This window comes from Odontesthes bonariensis, chromosome 22, assembly GCF_027942865.1.
Source record: "Odontesthes bonariensis isolate fOdoBon6 chromosome 22, fOdoBon6.hap1, whole genome shotgun sequence".
In the NCBI taxonomy this organism is placed as follows: Eukaryota; Metazoa; Chordata; class Actinopteri; order Atheriniformes; family Atherinopsidae; genus Odontesthes; species Odontesthes bonariensis.
The window spans coordinates 11,749,391-11,769,363 of record NC_134527.1 but is presented as its reverse complement, the minus strand read 5'-3'; the positions used below and the strand labels follow the sequence as shown (position 1 = coordinate 11,769,363).

General features: G+C 41.3%; 1 protein-coding gene across 1 annotated transcript in view; it reads right to left on the bottom strand.

The window, feature by feature from the left end:
• Positions 1 to 619: 619 nt before the first annotated feature.
• The window catches only part of exd3 (exonuclease 3'-5' domain containing 3), a 43,544-nt gene continuing 24,190 nt past the window's right edge, over positions 620 to 19,973 (bottom strand). The window contains exons 20-21 of the mRNA XM_075455512.1: positions 3,867 to 3,933; positions 620 to 3,708 (exon numbers count right to left, since the gene is read on the bottom strand). Coding sequence (XP_075311627.1) covers positions 3,326 to 3,708; positions 3,867 to 3,933 — 450 coding nt within the window. The 3' untranslated portion in view covers positions 620 to 3,325. The remainder of the gene's footprint in view (positions 3,709 to 3,866; positions 3,934 to 19,973) is intronic.

The following is a 19,973-nucleotide window of genomic DNA, read 5'->3' as shown; positions in this document are numbered from 1 at the left end:
GTTTGAAAGGAGAGAGCCCGTATTATATCATAAAGGAGCAACGTCTTAGACAGCTCTCGTTGGCGGATATTTGGGGATCTTTTTCTGCAATGACACACGCCACAGACAAGCTTCAGTCCAGCCTCCCAACCAGATTGAGCTCAGTGTTCATTTTCTGCTGCCAAGACCGGTCATACAGTCAGTTTATCATCAGCTTTTCCCCACACATTCAAGTCTAATTTATGGCGATTCAACACTGTTGGAAACAGTTAACCTCATCTTCAAAATGCAATAATTAATCAACTGATTGAATCATTTTTGTCCTCTGACCCTTGGATTGTTCTACAGAAACTGTGGGCTATGATTTATTATTTACGAAAAAAAAACTGTTACCATTAGTGTGTAATGGTAACAGTCTTTTTTGTTTGATGAGCACAAATGATAATGTGTTGAAAAAAAAACAATGTTTAAAAATCTATTATTTAAATCGATCAGTTAATCTAAAATGTCATCTCATCGATTTTTCCCCCTCATATTTTCACAGATTCAATCTTATTCATATTTACAATAAAATCAAAGACATTGTACAAATAACAGGAAAGGGAAAGAAAAAAAACAATATCAGAAAATAAACCGGTCCCAAATATACAAAAAAAACCGTTTTATTATTTACATAATGCACCAACTCATACAACAGTATTTGCTGAATCAATTACAATTAACAGTAAATGGATTTTTTTTTTTGTTCCATTTAGTTTAAAAAAAAAAAAAAAAAAAAAACCTCTTGTAACACCATGAACACCTGCAAAACAAATAAAAACGTGACTTGTTTTTAGCGATGCATTGTTTAGTAATTATAGTATCGAAAATGTATTGTTGGAATATCATTTAATCATGTTGTTACCGATGTTGTGAAAAAAATGATTGTTAATTAAATGTGTTTTCCTCCCTCAGTCTCACCATTCCCCTCTTATGTACTAAGAAAAATCTATTCTTTAAAAGCAGCTTCAATGAAAACAAAAAATCATGAATAAACAAACAGAAATAATAAAAAAAAATTTAAAAAGTAATGACACACATCTAGTTTTTGAATTTATGTAGTTTACAAGCCGGTTATTGTTTGAACCCATTAAGACCTGAGGCAGATTATGGACGTCTCTGTTCCCGTGGTTAATGAGCAACTTAAATGGTTTAAGTAAGTTTCAGGGATGGAAGAAGGAATATATTTTACATTTCTTGCCATCGGCAAGATTTCAGCCATTTTAACAAACAACCAAGCTTCTTTCGATCTTTGTTGCGCTCCTGAGAAATTCAAGAGGACCGAACCCAAACTGGTCCAGACATGTGAAAAGCCATCCACTGACGCATAAACAACTTAATGACATCTGTTGTCTCAATGTGGTTTTGGTTTATTCATGGTATAAAGTTAGAAAATCCAAATCTCTGACCTCCTCCCGCAGCTGCTGGGATTCAAGCTAATTTACCTCAGTGATTCACTGCATGACCCGTCTTTGAAACGCTGTGTGGCTTTTTTTTTTGGTGCATGTGATCAATAAAAGGAGAGTGCACATCTGGCTACAGTTAAGGATTCTTACATTTTTATGGGTGTAGCCGTCTGCTTGTAGCTTCAACAAAAATGCCTACCATGTACTGTTCCAAGAAACACCAGAAAATTTTTAATTGCAGAATTTGCTGTGTTGGTTATCTCTGAGCCCCGGTTGGTGACCTCATTTTCTGCAATCATACGAATTCAGCGTGGGATTAGGGAACAGAGGCAAAGCGGTATGAGAAAATATGAGGGGATTCTGTTGGTATGTGCCGGTTTGTTCTGTGAGACCTGACCACTCTTCAGCCCGGGGGTAGGAAACCCCCGTGCTAGTGTTACACCTGACAGATATCAGGGAAGCTTAGATGACCTCATCAATCTGTTCACCCTCAATCCTTCACCATCTGCTTTGTGAATGCAGAGAATTTAAAAAAAAAGAAACACAAAAACATCTGCTGACAGACTCAGTGAATACTACTCTCATGGTTTAACAATAAAATAATACAAATGTACTCAAAAAAGGGAAAATATAGAGTACCGCTGATCCTGTCATCACAGCTAATCACAGCTTAAGTAAAACATAACATGGCCACACACTGCTGCATTGAACAAACTTAACGTTTACCATTTTTCACATTGCACACCACGGCTTGACTCGACTCTTCTTTGATTTCCAAGGCAGTTTGTATCCCCTTGAAATGGATGGGCTCAGCCGTTTGTCCGTGATGCTACGTGAAGCAATAGCGACGCAAACATAAAAAACACAACTTCCCTGTATGTGACTTTATCACCGGCTCTATATGCAAGAGTTAATAGAAGCTCAGAGGAGTCATAACACCTACACAACTTAAAGCTTGCTTCTGATGTATGAATATTTTCTGATGTGTTTTTTTTTTTTTTTTTCTTTAAACGTGCTCATGGATTTAGAATTCACACGGCACATGAACATATGGATTATCAAACAACTTCTCGGCTTGGAGAAGAGGGAGGTTTGGTGGTGTGTGGGGGGCAGTATTTTCATTCATGTCACCATCTAGCATCGGCTCAGCTCACCTGGAACCTCATCTGAGGTCCCGTACACTTGATGTTACTGACAACGGAAAAAGAGAAATGAAAAGGTGCCTAACAGAGTTGTGCCATACCAAAGCATTTGCTTACTGCAAGCACTTTATAGTTTGATGAAATAAAGCCCTTTTGAGTGAAAAGAACAGGGCAAAACGTGGGAACAGTGCAGCACGTCTTAGGGATGCTAAAATTAAAATGCATTTGAAGGCTAACAGAGTCTTAAACTTTAATAAATTCTAAAAATGTAAAATGATAAAAAATAAATACAGCTGACGGCAAAACGTATGAAACTGGAGTCGTCACCTGTTATCAGTGCATTAATGCAGCTAAACTTCCAACCAAACAATTCCAACACTTGTTGATCTGTGGATCATTTTTTTGAAGACTCATATGGAATTTGTAGGGGGTGACAAAAATTACTTGAGGGGGGGTGTCCTTGTTGTATAATGTGGATCTCTATAATGTAGGGTCTCTCCTCAATAACTAAACCCAACAGTAAGATTGACATCAGAGGCAGGAAAGCTTGAAATTTTCCACTAATCTCTCTACGTTTACCCAAATAATTCCTTATTTCACATGGTACACAGTGAATGATCCAACTGAAACAGTTGTATCACTTGTATCACACTTGTACACCTTATACTTGTCCTCTTGAAGTCAGTCAATTATGTGTGCAGCAATTTGATGGATTTTTGTTGGATGTTTTTCAGGTAAACATTAGCACCTCTTCATCAGTCAGTTGTGCTGTGTCACTGTAAAGGGCTCTGCAGCTGAGTCACTGTCCTCATCTGTTATGCGGAAGACCTCCTGAAACAAGGACAGGACGCGGCCAAAGTGAGAGCCTTCCCAGAACACCTTTCCACATCTGGTGCAGACATAGAACAGCGCTATCCTCTGCAGCAGGGCGGGGGGCACGGTGTGGAGCTGGATGGGCGACCCCCCGGGAAAGGTCAGGGTGTCGCGGTCCAGTCCTGAAAGGGAGGCCCAGCGACATTGAGTGGCATACCTGGGTGGTTCAGGGGTCACACCAGGGGTCAGAATGTCATCAAGCTTCTGGTCTTCCTGTTGACAGGACTTTTCTAACATGTGGTCAGAGATGTTGTGGTCCTGCAAATATCCTGCAGATGAAAACACAACAGTTTAAGAACTTTATTCTTAAAAAGCTACATTAAAATTTCCAAAAGAGTAACACGACTGTGGCTTCCTTAGAAAAACTTCACCAGTATTTCTCATGTAACTGTGAGAGATTGTGCTAGGACAATATGAGCTGACACACCTTTTTCTTTAAGCATCGTGATCATGTCTGCTCGGGGAACAGCCACATACTGATCGCTGTTACACGCCTGATAAAAGAGAAGAACACTCTTTAGAAGGAGGTTGAAAAAAAAGAGCAGTTTACAAGAGCTTTAACTCTTTAAATAACAAAATTGAAAAAGAGGAAAAACACAAATTTATGTTTATATGAGTGATTTCAGTCTACTGAATGTTTTTTTGAATTAGAGCATTTTTGATGATACATTTGCTTATTTAAAAGTAGAACAAAATAGTAAAGAAAAATAAGTAGTCTCATTTCAAATCTGTGCCACATTTGTACTTCTATCTTGCCTGAGAGCAACTTTCATTTTCAAGACAAAAGCAAAAATGTATACGATGCCAACAAGTGAGCAATCTTATATTTTCCCTCCCTTATTTAGATTAATGTGGTACACGCACGCACAACATTTTAATGTAATAAAGTCAAGTACAGCAGCACAGAAGAGAAGCAAGCGTTAAATACAGAGAAGAATCTTTTTTTTTCTATTGCAAATAGAAAATGCTGAAGCTTTAGAAAAGTACACTTCCAGCCAAAGCTGTGGTAAATTTGGTTACATTTGATTTTTCAGATGTGGCTACTAAAATGAAAGTAGGTATCACACAGAGGCAGAAAACACTGATGTCAACGCTGTGCCAACATGTACTTATGAAATAAACCACCAAATGTAATGCTGCAGCCGTGAGAAGTACGACAGTTTAACCAGTTTCCAAAGACAGACAGAAAAAGAGAAAGAAAGATGGACAGACAGACAGAATGAAGGAAAGAAAAAGAGAACAAAAGAAAGACAGACAGACAGACAGAAAGAAAGTGTTGCCAATTCATGATGAACAAAGCCAATTATAACAAAAAAAAGAAAGAATATAATATAATATAACAAAATAAATAGTACGACTTTCATGTAAAAAAAAAAAAGATTAGAAAATTAATAAAGCAAAAAGTCCTAAAAAGCAAAAAAAAAAAAGAATTCAAATCTAGTTGGAAAAAGAGAAAAACCATTGGAGATTCAAGTTTATTTTATCAATTTATTTCTTTGACAATTAACAATTTCTCTTTTAGGCAGATGACGGTGCAGCAGTAAATGTTTACTGTCAAATTTTCTTTAGTTTCATGAATGTTCAGAACAAATACCCAAAATTGAAAAAACTTTTCTTAAATTCTGTTTTGCACTGGTCAAAACACCTGTAAACACCTGCTAAGATCTGGCTTTTGAAAGCTGTGCAATGGTGTTTAATCGACATCCCGTCCCGTGTCAAATGACTCCACGGTAGGCGCGTCTTTTAACCAGCTACAGCTCAGCTCAGCTCAGCTCAGCTCAGCTCAGCTCAGCATCAGCGGGAACACAACACTTGGGTCTAAGTGCAAATGTTCACTAAGGATGCGGTGGTCAAGGGAACAAAATTAGGCACCACTCACTCTTCCTTTAGGGAAACTACCGTTAACCAATTGCAATCCCTCGTGTGAGGGCTCTGAAATTGACATCAAGATTTCGTGGTCAAAATGAGAAGAGAATAATCTTATAATCTTATTTCTTAAACTGTTGTCAGGATAGCTAGAAGCTTGATCTCTGTCCAGCTGAGAGTGCGTCTCATCAAACGCAGTAAACTAGCCAAATTATTTCATAGTCATGCTCATCAGAAACACAGCCTGGAGAATAAACTGGCGTGCCCTCATGTTGTCGTGGTGACACAGCTGTCCTCTGGGAGGTAGAGGTATACTGAAGTAGTAAGTTAAAGCCTTCAGGGTACTGATGTTAAAACGCTACAGCACGTAATGGGAACGACTTTAATTCTCTTGTATGTTATGAGTATACTTGAGTTAAAAAAAACATATAAACTTGTGTAAAAACAATATTATTTAGCTCTGTGGGACAAACTTTATGCGAGCAAGCACAGGGTGACCCACAGCCCAGGTTTTGTTGAGTCTCCCCATGATCCAAAGCAAATTACCTGGATGGATAGATGGACATTGAAATAATTCTTAATTTCTTTTAGTTATATGGCAATAAGCAATCTTATAAAAAGATCCCCTGTTCCAAAATCAAAAGTGTCTTAGCTGTGTTAAGTCAATTTAAAGCAGGGTTGCTGAGCCTGTTCACTTGTGTTGACCCATTCACAGCGATAGCAATCAGAGGTTTTTCTTTCCCAGGTTGCTGCTTTGGTGTGAAAGGCCTTAAGTGTTGCGCAAAAATGGATCAGGGGTGTGAGTGCGTGTGTAAAGATGGCGTTTACGCTTCAGTAATGTTCACACGTCCATGCTGTCCTGCCCTCCTCCATGGTAAAGGTCTCCGTGGTGGGACATTAGTGACCTCTCGCTTGCCGGCCCCTGACATGAACACACACTTGTCTGTAAGCCATCCCGACAGCATGTCAGTGCTAAAAGCCTTGTCAACACACCTGAGCTCCACCCAGCAAACAGCATTCCACTTAGAAGTGGGCTGTAAATCTACCGCACTCACAAGAAAGATCCTTGACTAGCTCACTTAAGCTTTGTCACTCGTTACCTGGGAAAAACTCTGGAGCAAACCAAGAGCCTACACCCACTCAACACAAAAGCAGATCCTTTCCTCTATGTGCACATTCAGAGAAGTGTTTGCCTCTGTGGTAACGGAGGTCAGGACAAGAGAACGCAATGAGAGACAGTGGAGGTGTGGGAATAGCAGAGGTGTCCCGTCTGTGAGAGTGAAGCTCATCCCTTCCTCAACACATACTGTATTCTTCTTTCAGTATTCTGTCTCACGCAAACACCCGCACAAACAAAAACTCAAACACAAGTAAAATAAAATTTTTACAATTTGTGCAGGCTACACGGCGTTGTGCAAAAACTGCATGAATAGACATGGCTCATGCATACGAGTGTGGCGGTGGCCAGGAAAACAGAGCGAGCTATTTACTCAGCCCAAAGTTTCCCAGAGTTGAGCGTGCCAGAACCTGCTCTGAACTCTCAAGGCTAAGCCACGGACAGGCAGAGACACACGCACATCATCTCGCACACATGCAACCTCGATGAAAATAATTCGGAAATTATTCAAAACAGAATAGAGGCACAATCGCAAAGATCCTGTGGAGATCTATTAAGACAAATACGTGATGCAAAAAGTCAAATAATTCAAATTTGCACTGCTGTCGAACACACCTCACGGTGATTAACAGATCTGAAGATTAAAACTAAAGGTTTGTGAACAGCAGCTTTTTGTTTATTCAACAGCACTACCTTGGCACAGCAGTTTCCAGGCGTGTGGACGTCACAGAGAGCACTAGAAGCACAAACCTATGCAGCTGCCGGCTCTGAAGCTTTGGGAAACCAAACTGACAGAACTGTCTAACCATTTCTACAACCGAGAGTCAAACCTTTGCATGTCTGCACCTACCTCAGATCGGTCAGTGGAAGTGACACCTTCAAACAAAAATGATGCCTGCAACCACTCAACAATGCTTTTAAACATTTGTCTTCCGGGTGCTTTTCTCTTCTGTCTTCAACTAATGAGCTTTTTTTTTTTTCTCTTTTTTATAATGCACACACCCTTCTGTCTTAATCACACTGAGGTTACTGGATTTTCCTCACGGTAAAACAACCCTTGCAAACATGCCAAATACATTTCAATGAGGGCTTTGAGTCAAGATTCTCAACAGGCCCTCTGGGAATATAAAGTCAAAAGAGGACCTTAAATCATAAAGCATAATGAAATATTTTACTACTTCTACCTCATAAATGTTTGAGGCAGTTGCTCAGTTGTCTTACTCTCTTCTCTCTGTCATTTGTTGTATCTCAGTGGTTTTCAGGGGGACTTTATTGTGACACTCTGGAGGCTCCTTGCTGTGACAACACAGGGTATCTAAAGTGTGATACTGATTTTCAAAGGATGGGAGGTGGCAGGACAAAAAAAAGGAGAGAAAGAGGGATAGTGGAGAAGAGGCAGGAGAGGGAGGGGGTGGAAGATTTTTTATTTTTTTTTCCCCCCCCCGAACGTGCTCAAACACACACACGCGCGCAATTCACTGCACTCTGTAGGCAGCTCCCATGGGAAAATCCTCAACCAATCTCAAAAGGCGGCGCTTCTCAGGCCAATGTAGGTCACATGGTTAGAGCAGCCAATTGGGCACCAGTGATTTGATTCAAATTGTGGTAAGTCAGGTAAGGGGCAGCGTGGGAACCAGAGGGAAGAAGAGTGAGAGGGGAACATGAACTGCTCCTCGACTTCCTTTGAAAATGCCCTCTCCTCTGTCTCTACGTGAAGTTCAAGTAAAGGTTAAAAATACTTTCACTACCAAAGGTTGCTGTGGTCTGAAGCTTAAAAGAAGAAACTACAACTGCTCTTCAAGGAAAGCAAAAGAAAACATGAAAAAGCAGATTCATTGTTTGCCCCCATCATTGCTTGTTTGGGACGCTCTGTCATCTTTACTAGTCTGTTGGGCTGATGGAAAATTCAGCTGTGACTGTAGAATCATTTAGATTGTGGTAAGTCAGGTAAGGGGCAGCGTGGGAACCAGAGGGAAGAAGAGTGAGGGGGGAACATGAACTGCTCCTCGACTTCCTTTGAAAATGCCCTCTCCTGAAAGAGTATTTGAAAAATACTCTTTTCTCTTTTCACAGAGATTATGCCGGTTATGAGTTATGCCGCTGTTGCTTGTGTATACCGGGCAAACAGATACAGCATCCAGTTGTTTCCATGTAGTGGTTGAATATTTGACAATTTCTCCCGAATCACACAACGGTTACCGGAGGATATAAACACATACATGGATGCACATAGTGGAGAAAACATGTCTTTACTTAACATTTCTTATCAGGCACAAGACCGTGAAATGCCTATTCAATCAATTCGCTCATGCTGAAAACTAGATGACAAGCCGACTTAGACCATATTAAAAAATTTTGATTCAATTTAAGAGACACACCGTCTAAAGAGGGTTAAAATAATCAACTAAACAATGTGTGTAAAGCAATGAAAAGAGAAGGGATTCCATAAAATTTCGGACTGTACAATTACAAAAATAGATTATAAGCACAAATTTAAGATGATCTTTTACAGCTGAAAACATGCATCCAGTCAGCAGATGACTCCATTAGGTCAAGTAAAACCTCTCCGATTTTAAAGACTTACAGTGAGATGGCATATTAAAAATACAACTCAAAATAATGTTTTTCCGTATGTGCAGTATCTCTTTACACAAGAGTCACTTTTCAGCTGGTGCTGGAATATAAGGGAGATACGGCTGTGACCTACTAAATGTACTTTCCCACAGTTTCCTGAGGGTATCTGGCCAGTATCTCAGCCCGGCAGTCTGAGGTAATTACAACCTGAACTTGGACCACAGCAAAGCCTGTCTGGGCTTGACATCACACACCTTCCTCTGACACACCTCGCACACACTCATAGACACTGCGCAGGCATTTGAAAGATGTAACCACTCACATCCAGAACACTCAAAAGCAAATGCTTCCCTGACTCATGTTGCACCCACTCATTTCAGCTGCATAACGCACCATTTATAGGAGTCATGTCATGTCACGTTCTATTTGGTTGTAGAACCAATATTTTGATGAGTTAAGTTATTCCTCGGCGGGTTTTTTTTTGTTTTTGTTTAGCAGCGGTTTCCTGGAGTGCATTGTTAATTTCACATACATTTTTTTAAACTACTGCTCAACCAGAACAAACGTCCTGACGCTTTACTTGTAGATTAAGTATCCACAGCATGTGACTGAAAATACCTTACTGTTGCATATGATTTTGACATACTTAGTTTTGTTCATTTTTCTGTTTCAATATGCAGAATTTAAGCTGCCTGGTCAAAAAGGTCACCACCTAAATTTACCCAAGTGATTTGGGATGGCTTCAGTTGGTCAGGGTATAGGTTCAGCAACGTTATGTGCCCAAGAAAATGTCCTCAGCTAACTGGTTTTTCCATCAACAGATTTGGTTTTTCTTTCTTTCTTGATGGCTCAGGCATATTCCAACATGACAATGCCACAGCTGATGGGGCTCAAACTGTGAAAGAGAGGTCCAGGGTGCATGAGACATCATCTTCACACATAAGGCCTTTTGACATTTGACTTTCAAGCTGGGACTGATGCACCTTTGTTCAGCATCGATGTCATGTGTGAAAGCACAGAGGAGCAAGGGGAACAAAGTTGATCCGACACTGATGCACCTAAAAACCAGCAAGGGAGGTAGTCAAAGAGGCAAAAGGGCAAAATGTGTTTGAGAGCAAACAAGTCGCAAAACACCCCGCTCTAACTAACGATGCTTTTCATCACTTAGCTAATTTGGTAGCGCTGACTTGATGTGTGTAAGCGCACATAGATGCAGGGCTGACCCACTTCTCATTGGCAAGTGTGGGTTAACGAGGACATCTATTTTGGATCTAATAAAAAAGGGACTCTCTCTACATAAGTAACAATATGTGAGGAGAGATTTAGCATTTTTTGGATCGCTTGTTCGGTCACCCTGCCTCATTCTGTATTAAATCTTGCACAATCTGTTCATCTTTCTCATGTCAACTTTGTTTTACCACTCACACATTTTCTCACCCCTCACTTGGCCCCTGCATTTCTACCTCTTCCTCCCCCCTCCTGTGCCCCCTTAGTCCGTCTTTACTGGTGCTCACTGAAAGGGCTAATGAAGATGATAATAGTCTACAGCCTAGTAGATAACAGTCTAGCCATGACAGAAATAGCGCCAATGCCTTCCCTAGGCAGGGCACAGTCCGTTCATTCCCCTTTCCACGCACACACACATGTATCAACCTCAATCTTAAATGCTCCCTCACTGTCCAGCTGAGCCTCTGCAATTTATTCTCTCTCCTATGACTTTCTTGAAGCTCCATCTACGCAATCCAAGCGGTTTTACAAAGTTTCTTCTCTCTGGTTGTCTCTCACCTCTAACCACTTTCTTTCCTTCCTTGGACAACTCTTTTTTTCTCTTTATGAGACCTCTGATAGCTGAGACTGGTCTCAAGCCTAACATCTCAGGAAACCTGAGCTGAGAGGGTCTGCTGACACTGCTGTTCACTGGGCAAAGAGGTCAGAATGGGGTAAAAAACAGTGGATGGATGTTGTATCCACCAACAACCATCCACCAGTGGATAGCCCTGTGATGGACTGGCGACCTGTTCGATTAAACGAGTAAAGAAAATGGATGGATGGATGAATCCTAAGATTACATTACATTACATTACATTACATTATGGTTATTTTGCAGACGCTTTTATCCAAAGCGACTTACAATAAGTGCGTTCTACATCGGTAGGCAAAAGAACTTCAGGTCACAAGAAATCACAAGTGCATTTCCTTCCAAAATCAAACAGCTAAGAGCATAACTAGTGCTAGAGTAAGTGCGATAAGTCAGGTACCTAGACACATGGGAAGACAATTTAGAAAACAAAGACAATTTAGGAAACAAATAAGTGCGTAAGGAACTAGGACGAAGCTGGTGATGACCTAAGAGGGCGGATCAGGGTAGTGTTTCCTGAAGAGGTGGGTTTTCAGCCTGCGGCGAAAGATGGGCAGCGACTCAGCTGTCCTGACATCAGTCGGGTGAAGACAAAACACCTGACATAGCTTGATTATTTCAACTTGGTCCAACACAGCTAAAACTTGCTTTGAGCAACATTATTGTCAAAGCTGAGATGACCCAAATCACTGGCTGTAGCTCCCCTAAATGGAAACATTTTTAGGCATTTTAAGGCAGCTGAAACAGGAAAGAGACTTTTCTTATTCTTTCTGCAAAAATATGGTGCCATTTTCATTATTTGCTGACAATATGTGGCCCAAACAATCAACAGATGTGTGGCATAATTGACCATTTTAATCAATAATGGATAAAATGGGTAGCTGAAGTGTGATCATCTTTGAAATGGTGAACCTGACAGAGTCAAATAATGTAATCTGGATAGGTAGGCAGCCATGGCTAAGGCTGGAGAGGCAGCTTGGGGGGGAAAGGTTGGGGCATTAAATGATCAGCGCTATCCAGCTCCATCTCAGTCGCAGCTGAGGTCTACCTGAGCACGGAACAGACATAACCCCCCTCCAACACTACCCTGCCCACTGCTCTGGGTGCGTGTTCACTTTTTCTTGTTTGCTCGATGGTCTTTGCGTAGTCACAACCTCAGATAGGTTAAATGCAGAGGTCAAAACTCTGTTTAAAAGTAAGCTGACAAAGAAAGGCTCTCCTCCTACGGTGGGGAGCCTCATCCGCCATTCTCCATATCCTGTAAACAAAAGCGAATTTCAGAACTAAAGTTTTTGCATCATGTCCTGCCTCCTGTACTCTCCATCCAGGCAGCTCTCAGGAGTATTTCCTGTTGTGTTCACACATACCCAGATAATCTCCTGCTGTGAACAGGCAACTGCAGAAAAGTCCTGTACCAAACTCCCAGCATGTTCTCCAGACATCCTATGGTGTTCATATCTTGTAGCTGAAATTAGACCATCTTTCAATTCTTGTGCTTGTGATGTGACACATTTCCACATATTTAAAGTAAATCAAGCGCCGTGTTTTACATTTTTTTTTTTGCCTGCTGTTCTTTCGACCGTTGTACAAATGTTGAGACAAATGGCAGGATTTGTGGTACTGTCATATGAGCAATAAAAACAACGTCTCTCTCAAACAGATCATCAATACAATTGTCAGCTGACATCTGTCTTTTTGAGACAGTCCCGGGGCTCCAAATGTCTTTTTCCCCTGCTCGTCAAGCATCCACGTGCTTCCATACAAAAACACAAATTTTTCCCATGCCTTCACTAAAGGCATTCAAGCCAGTGTTACAACAGCCACAGATTTCCTCGACAAGCACCAACACTTCTCAAACTGTCACTACACCCACACACTTAAACTGAAATTCCACCCACTGAAACTATCAACCTGAGCTAGATCAGAGTGCGCACGCCCATTCGCAGCCTTGTCATGGGAGAGCCACCGGCAGATTCTTTGCTCACTCTTCCAGACCCCCTCTTCTTCCCTTTTTTTTTTTTATATACCCTTCCTGATGTGGAGGCATGCAGGGAATGTTATTGTAATGCAGAGTGATTCATCCAAGACTGTAAATATTGACGGTGGTGGCTGCTGCTGGTCTGGTCTGTTCTCTTCTGAAGAGCTGCGAGGGCATGGAGACGAAATGACTCTCCCTTCCTGGCTTTTTGACAGAAAATGTGTCAGAGTTAGAGTGAGGAACCACTAAATAGTTTTCCAGTGTTGGCAAACGGATCTGCTGGTTTGAAAACGAGTGCCTGCAAAACGCATTGTGGTAGATGAGGTTCTCTCACAACAGTATTAAATAAAAGCCCACAAAGTTAGACACTTTTCAAAAATATTTCAGAGATCATGTGCGACAAAGAGACTTGTACACCTCCTAAAACAGTGGCGGGTCAGTAAGTTTCATTCTCTAATTAGGTGACTGACAGCACTGAAAGTAATACGATAAAACTTAGGGAACTTCATTCTCAGTTTCTCACTGCCGTTTCTCTCAACACCGATTTTGGAGAGTCGGATTACTTTTTCCTGACAAGATGCATTTTTACTGGATACTCTGATATAAAACATTTTCAGATACACTGCAGCACTAGCAGAATCTCCATAAAGGTGAAAAAAAAAGAAAAAAACAAAAAGAGCCTGTTTGGGAAGTAACTTTCATCATATTCCCACAAGTCTGTGTATGCAGAAAGCCCATGTAGAGAACACAAAACTGTGTGCGTGTCCACTGTCCACAGACAGTCTTTGACTTTATTCACCAGGCATTACATACAGTATGCCTTTCTTGAGACTAAACCCGTAGTTAGTTTAGAAAAATTTATCTTTAAGGCCTTATTCACATGTCAACTACCAAGTACTGAAGAGAAACTTTGAAGCTGCCCATTTTCACTGGCTCGTGCAATTACTACAGAGACCGATCAGTTCACAAAACAAATGCTGTACAACAAAGCTGAAAGCCAGCTATAACACCTTTATACTGAAGAAATTACAGAGCCAGATCAGACATGCACACCATGTCTTACAATAGCAGATATTTGTCTTCCACTATTTTCACACAAACTCTGGACAAAGTCCCCACGTGTTACGCAAAAGGAGACTGTCCGTGTTCTCACTGCTGCAAAGCAGTCTGCTGTGGCACCTGAATGGAGTGCACAGAAGACAGGACATTTAAAAAAATAAATAAATTAAAAAAAAAAAATCAACCTACAGAAATTGCATTTATTATTACAATTATTTCTGAAGATGGTGGACACTTACCTGCACTTTATTAAATACATGTAACTGTACAAAACAAGAAGAAAACAGCAAATATCATCAGCAAACACTTTATAACTTTGCTGAAGGGTTTAGCCAGTGATTGTACAGACTATGCAATAGAGAACTGAGTCGGCAGAAAGCTAGAAATTTCCCAATTTGTTTAGTTTATCTTTCTTTTCATCTGTAATGTGTTAAATATCTCAAATATATCTTAAATAAGTCATCTTACACCACTTGAACAATCAAAACAATTAAACCTGTACTGATGAGTAAACAAGTCCAAAATAAATAATGACTGCTTTGTGATACACCACCTTTGTCATACAAAGGACTGACACAGGTCTTCGGGTGTGATTATATTTGGGACATCCATGACTAACTAATTCAAGTGACTAAGGAGTAAAATGGCAAACAAGACGGCAACATCAAAACTGTTTCAAACCCTTTTCAAACCACTGCTGGGGTTGTAGACTTGGACAGACTGACACTCAAAGAACTGGTCATATAGATCATCAGGATGCACACAAGGGGAGATAAAGGCATATAAAAGAGGAAAGGGCTCAGGGTTAAGTGGCAATAATGATACAGGATAAGGCACCACTATGTGTGTGTTCTTGTGTGAATTCAAAATAACTTCAAAGTGTCTCTGGGAGCCTATTTCATGTCAACAGGAGATGCAGCATTAGGAAAGCAGAGAGGTAGAGGGGGAGCTTAGAAAAATAAGAGGGTGTGGGGTTAAAAGGGAAGCAGTACACGATGGTGAACAAAGGCTGGAGGGAGAGACAGGACTGAGGTTGGAGGAGGGTAAGGAGGGGTTAAGGAGGAATGGGTCGGAGGTGAGAGGTTGGGGCGTTTGGGTAGCGGGAGGGGGGAGGGGACTCACGGTAAAGGGGTTCACCTCTAGTGTGAGTGCAGTGAGGTACAACCAAAAGAAAGGACGATGAAGAGAGTTCCTGTGTCATACAGCCTCTTTAATTCCACCCTTCCTTCGCTTGCTCCCTTCCTCTCCTCTGTCCCCTGCCCTCCCTTCATCAGTGCACCCTCTCTGCGACCGGCCCCAGCAAATTCCCTAGGGCCAGGGGCAGTCCCCTTTCAGTCTCCAGTGACACAGTAATTAGAAGTGTGGGAACTGAATCCGTCGCTCTTTCTGAGCACTGGACTCCCTCCCTCCCATGCTCACTTGCTCTCTCCGCTCACTGGCCCTTGCCCCCCTCACCAGCTTGCGGTTCTTACTCCTCCACTTCCTTTGCCACCTCAATTTTTGCACCACACCTCAGTTTTCAATCTCAGGAAGTAGCATTGACCGTCAAGAGATAAGTCTTAAATGGGGTTAATATCAACAAATGTCACCAGTATCACAGTTTGATCTTACATATCTAACAAGACTGATCTTTACTTGCGTATTCAATGGATCGTTTTCAGTGACAACAATAAGAACACTGAAAATATGATAATCCCATACAGCCAAATTCAATTAAAACATACAAAAACCCAGAGGCTAAATCCTCACAAGCCACCTGTGATGTTGATGGGAGCTGCGCATCACACAGACTCACACACAGAAACACACAGCCCCACACCCTTCATCCACCCCCACCCAGCGTCACTCCCGCCTCCTCTGTAGCCACATAGCCCCCTATCTCTTCGAACAGAGCAACGCTGTCTCTCCCGCTCTCCGTCAAGCCCACCACCGCCACCCCAACCCCCATTCGCTATCTCCGCGGCGATAACCATGGGAACAGCAGCACTGTGGGAACGGGCCACCAGTTGACCAAAATAGACAGCAGGAAAATGGAGGGAAAGAAAGAAAGAAAGAAAGAAAGGGCTCCCCGCGTCCAAGGAGGCCTGTGAGAGTGTATTTCTGTGTGTGTGTGTGTGTGTGTGTGTGTGTGTGCGTAGGAGGTCCATGGGATCACTCAGAGAGACAGGTACTCAGGCACTCTGCTCACCTCTGATTTCCACCACCAACAAAGGGGATGCTGGGTGGCTTGAACTGTGACATTAATTAATTAATAGATATGCGGCTTTGATTCTGGTCGGTGGGACATGCTAACAGTTCATCTTCTCACACAAACACACACTTCAAACGGTCCTACAGTTACTAGATAGCAGTGTCCCACACAAAAAGGCTACACCCTAACCACAAACACCCACACCCAAACAGCACAGTGATGTTAAATCATCACACACCCATGACTATACACCTCTAAAAGCCCACTTGCACACACCGACATTGCCTCCAGAGATAACTGGAGTGGCTAGTATTTGAAAACTTCCCCGTCCAATGAACAGCTCGTGTATTGGTTAGTAAAACTATTGGTAAAATTAAAAAAAAGAAAATTTAAGTACAAAAATGATCTTTAATCAAAACTTTTAATATCATGACATATCGCTTGTTGGTATACGTACTTTTCTCCTTTTGCTCGCCCCCACCCTTGAGTTTGATAGCAAATTCAACTGGGACTTGCCAACAGAAAAAAAAGAGAGGCAATTTTACAAAGGTATTATTCCTTCCAATAAACACACACAACGAAACAAGACAATCTTGGATATCACTGTCCTGACAATTTCAGAACTACAGAACAACCACGGTATCCCTTTTTGTTGTTCTTGGTTGATCTGTCACCCATTCACATACGTATTCATAATAAGTTTTTCTTTACCAAACAAACTCAAACACCACTGAACACGTGTGGGCCAACTCTGGGTTCAGCGTCTTGCTCATTGACACCGACAGGTGGAGGGTCTGGGGATCAAACCACTGACCTTCCAATTAGCTGTTTTACTGCCTGAACCCCAACCGCCACAGGTATTAAAGCAGCTCATACAGCGTTTGGCATTTACGTTGTATTTGGTCCATAGATAATCCTCACAGACTCTAGAGAATACAAAAACAAGGGCATGCATTCAAACCCATAAGACTGTATGGCTTCGGTTATAAGGCAGTTCTGATGAGAAACATTAGATACTGGCCTTCAAGAGGTGGAAAAGGAAATGGGAGAAAGTGGTGCATCTTAAGCCTTTTTTATTTATTTATTTTTTTAAATCTACTGCCGGTCAAATTTTCCATTCCATTTATATTCCACATATATTTTAGTAACCCTGAAGTCCAACACACCCAAGACTTAGCTTCCACTCTTATTTTAGCTCTCTTCCTATCCATCTCAAGCTTTATTTTTGGATGTCATTTGGGTATCATTCACTTAATCTTTTCTCTGCAATACTTCTCTTGTTATCATCTTTTACTTTCAGCACTCACCACGACTCATTTCTTCTCATTTTGTCTCTCTGCAGCTCAGTGTTGGTCACATATCTTTTTTCTGTTTTCTGTATTTGACATTTTTTCCCCTGATTTCTATCAACCCATCTACTCTTAACTATCCACAGTGCCCCCCCTCCTCCTCATCCTTTTTCAGGCCTTTCCCAGGCCAAGCAGCCTGACCTCCAGCCTTCTACCTCTTTGCTCCCAGGGCTGAGGGGGTGTGTGCCTCTGACCATTCCCATCCCACTAGGACTTTCACTTTAAACTGACTCTGTGAGTAACAGAGGAGAAACGGAGGACAAAACAGGCAAAATGCGTGCGCGAGCACCCGCCAAGGCTGGTGCTCCCAAAGCAAACAGACTTCTAGCCTCCTGATAGCATCACATCACGCAAACTACAAGCTCTGGGAAGAACCACTGCATGACATAGTTTAGGGTTTTAAAACTGAACCGGGCTCACATTCCAAAGACCTGCACATGCAGATACAAGCAGGGAACACAAACACTGACTGAACATTTAAACAATGACTACGGAGTTTACAGACCTACACTATGCTGACACTTACAGTTTCAGTCATGAGAGACAAGTGAGAAGCAAAACAGCAATACAACACAGAAGCGACAAGTTTGAAATCCAACAGACACACACAAACGCAAACAACATGGTTTAGATCACAAACCACACACTGGGGGGTTATCATCTATTATATCTGACTCCATGAGGTTTATCCTCAACTGTTGACAAAACTCATTCTGAGAAACTGCATGCAAACTGCACACAAAAGCTAGAATTTTACACACAGCCTGCACTTACATAAGGGTCCGTTAGGCTGATTGATAGGTCAGTAATTCACAGTCATGTTGGCTTTCTATGCCAGTAAAGATTTAAAGCCAAATTGGACAAATGGCTTGGATTAAAACTAGCCAATAGACCACAATTTGTATTAATATTGGCACATAGATGACTTTGAGATATATACAGCAAGATATACACAGAGACCTTTTTGTTTTAACACTCCAAAAAATGTAAACAGGAGACAGGAAGATACATACAACCACAGAATTTCAATACCCCGACTCTCGTGTGACTATAAGACGAGACAACAGACCACACACATTCATCATGCAGAGACAGCAATCATGAGCTGAATGGTAACTAAAATTATGCAGTCAGTAACCTAACATTAGGAAAACATTGCAGGGAAGGATAAGATCATTTGCCTCAACAGTTTTTTCACACCATGGGAGATATTGTTACTGTAAATGCATACCTGTTGAGAAAAAAGTGCGTCTTCCTCTCAAATATTGGTACAAATATAAACTACAACTTGTGTCACAAATATGCAATCATATATAACATGAGCATGTAATTCTACAATGAAGAAAGTATATGTGTAATCTTCTGCAGTCTAGAGATGGGTGCTGTAAATAAAGGGGAATGTTTCGAATACTTAATTTTGGCAGGATGACAACTACAGTGCAACAAGGTGTCCTAAATCATTCAACAAACAGAACAGATTCCATGCAAGCCTATTCATTTTTGTGGTTTTTCACAAACTGATGTAAATGTAAACCTTTCTCCTGGACGCCACAGCAATCAGGTCAAAATGTAAAAAAAAACAAACAAAAGAAAAAACACTCGAGACTGTAGCTTCAAAATGAGCCAAAAGAGCTTGAACACATGCGAGCAAGCCAGGCTTACTGCGTGATGAGGAGTTACCCGAGCTCATAAAGTGAGTCGGTATGCCACAGAGTTGTGATAATAACAACCCTAAACCTCTGAGCTATTTCCCACTGGCAGGTAATAGCACGACTGACAAGAGTTCTTCATCATCCTGGGTGAGTGCAGCTCAGGCAGAATGAGCTTGGATGGTTCGCTATATTGTGGTGAATGCAGAGTGTGGGAGAATGATCTACGATTCACTAAGCTGCAAAGACCAAATATCACATTTCACTATCGCAAGGGAAACCATTAAACCATGACCACGGACACAAAGAGAATCATACCAGCAGTTTCTGGGGAGAGGAAAACATGATAGTGAGGGCTAGTTCTCACAACATTTCTTTAGTGCTACCTTTTCGATTTCAGTTTCATTGGCAGAAGCAACAGTTTGTCATCTTTACACAAATTCAGACAAAATAATCACGAGCCCATGCGCTTCATTTGTAACCAAAACAAATTCCTTCCAGCTGTTCATAAATATGAAAAAAAAAAAAAAAATCAGATGAAGAAATCGTTGACCTACTTTTGCACCTAGTTTGATATACTGAAGACTTCAGCAGGCCCCAAGTATGTACAAACTTATCCAAGTGCACACATTTAAAGTGATAAAACATGAAGTAAAATAATACAGAGTTAATGGCGTAAGATCTCTTCTCTGTGTGGTATTGTGGTCATTAGCTGACCCGAGGTTTGTTATTATACTGCAAAGAATTTTGCCTCCCTTAAGGGACTATTTGGAAGCATAAGGCAATCACTCACAGCAGCACAGTCTGGCTGTGCAGCTACCGTGCTCTGCAAAACATGAGAAACTTCCTCTTTCTCTGGTATGTTTCAGAGGAAGGCATCAGTAAGTGGTTCC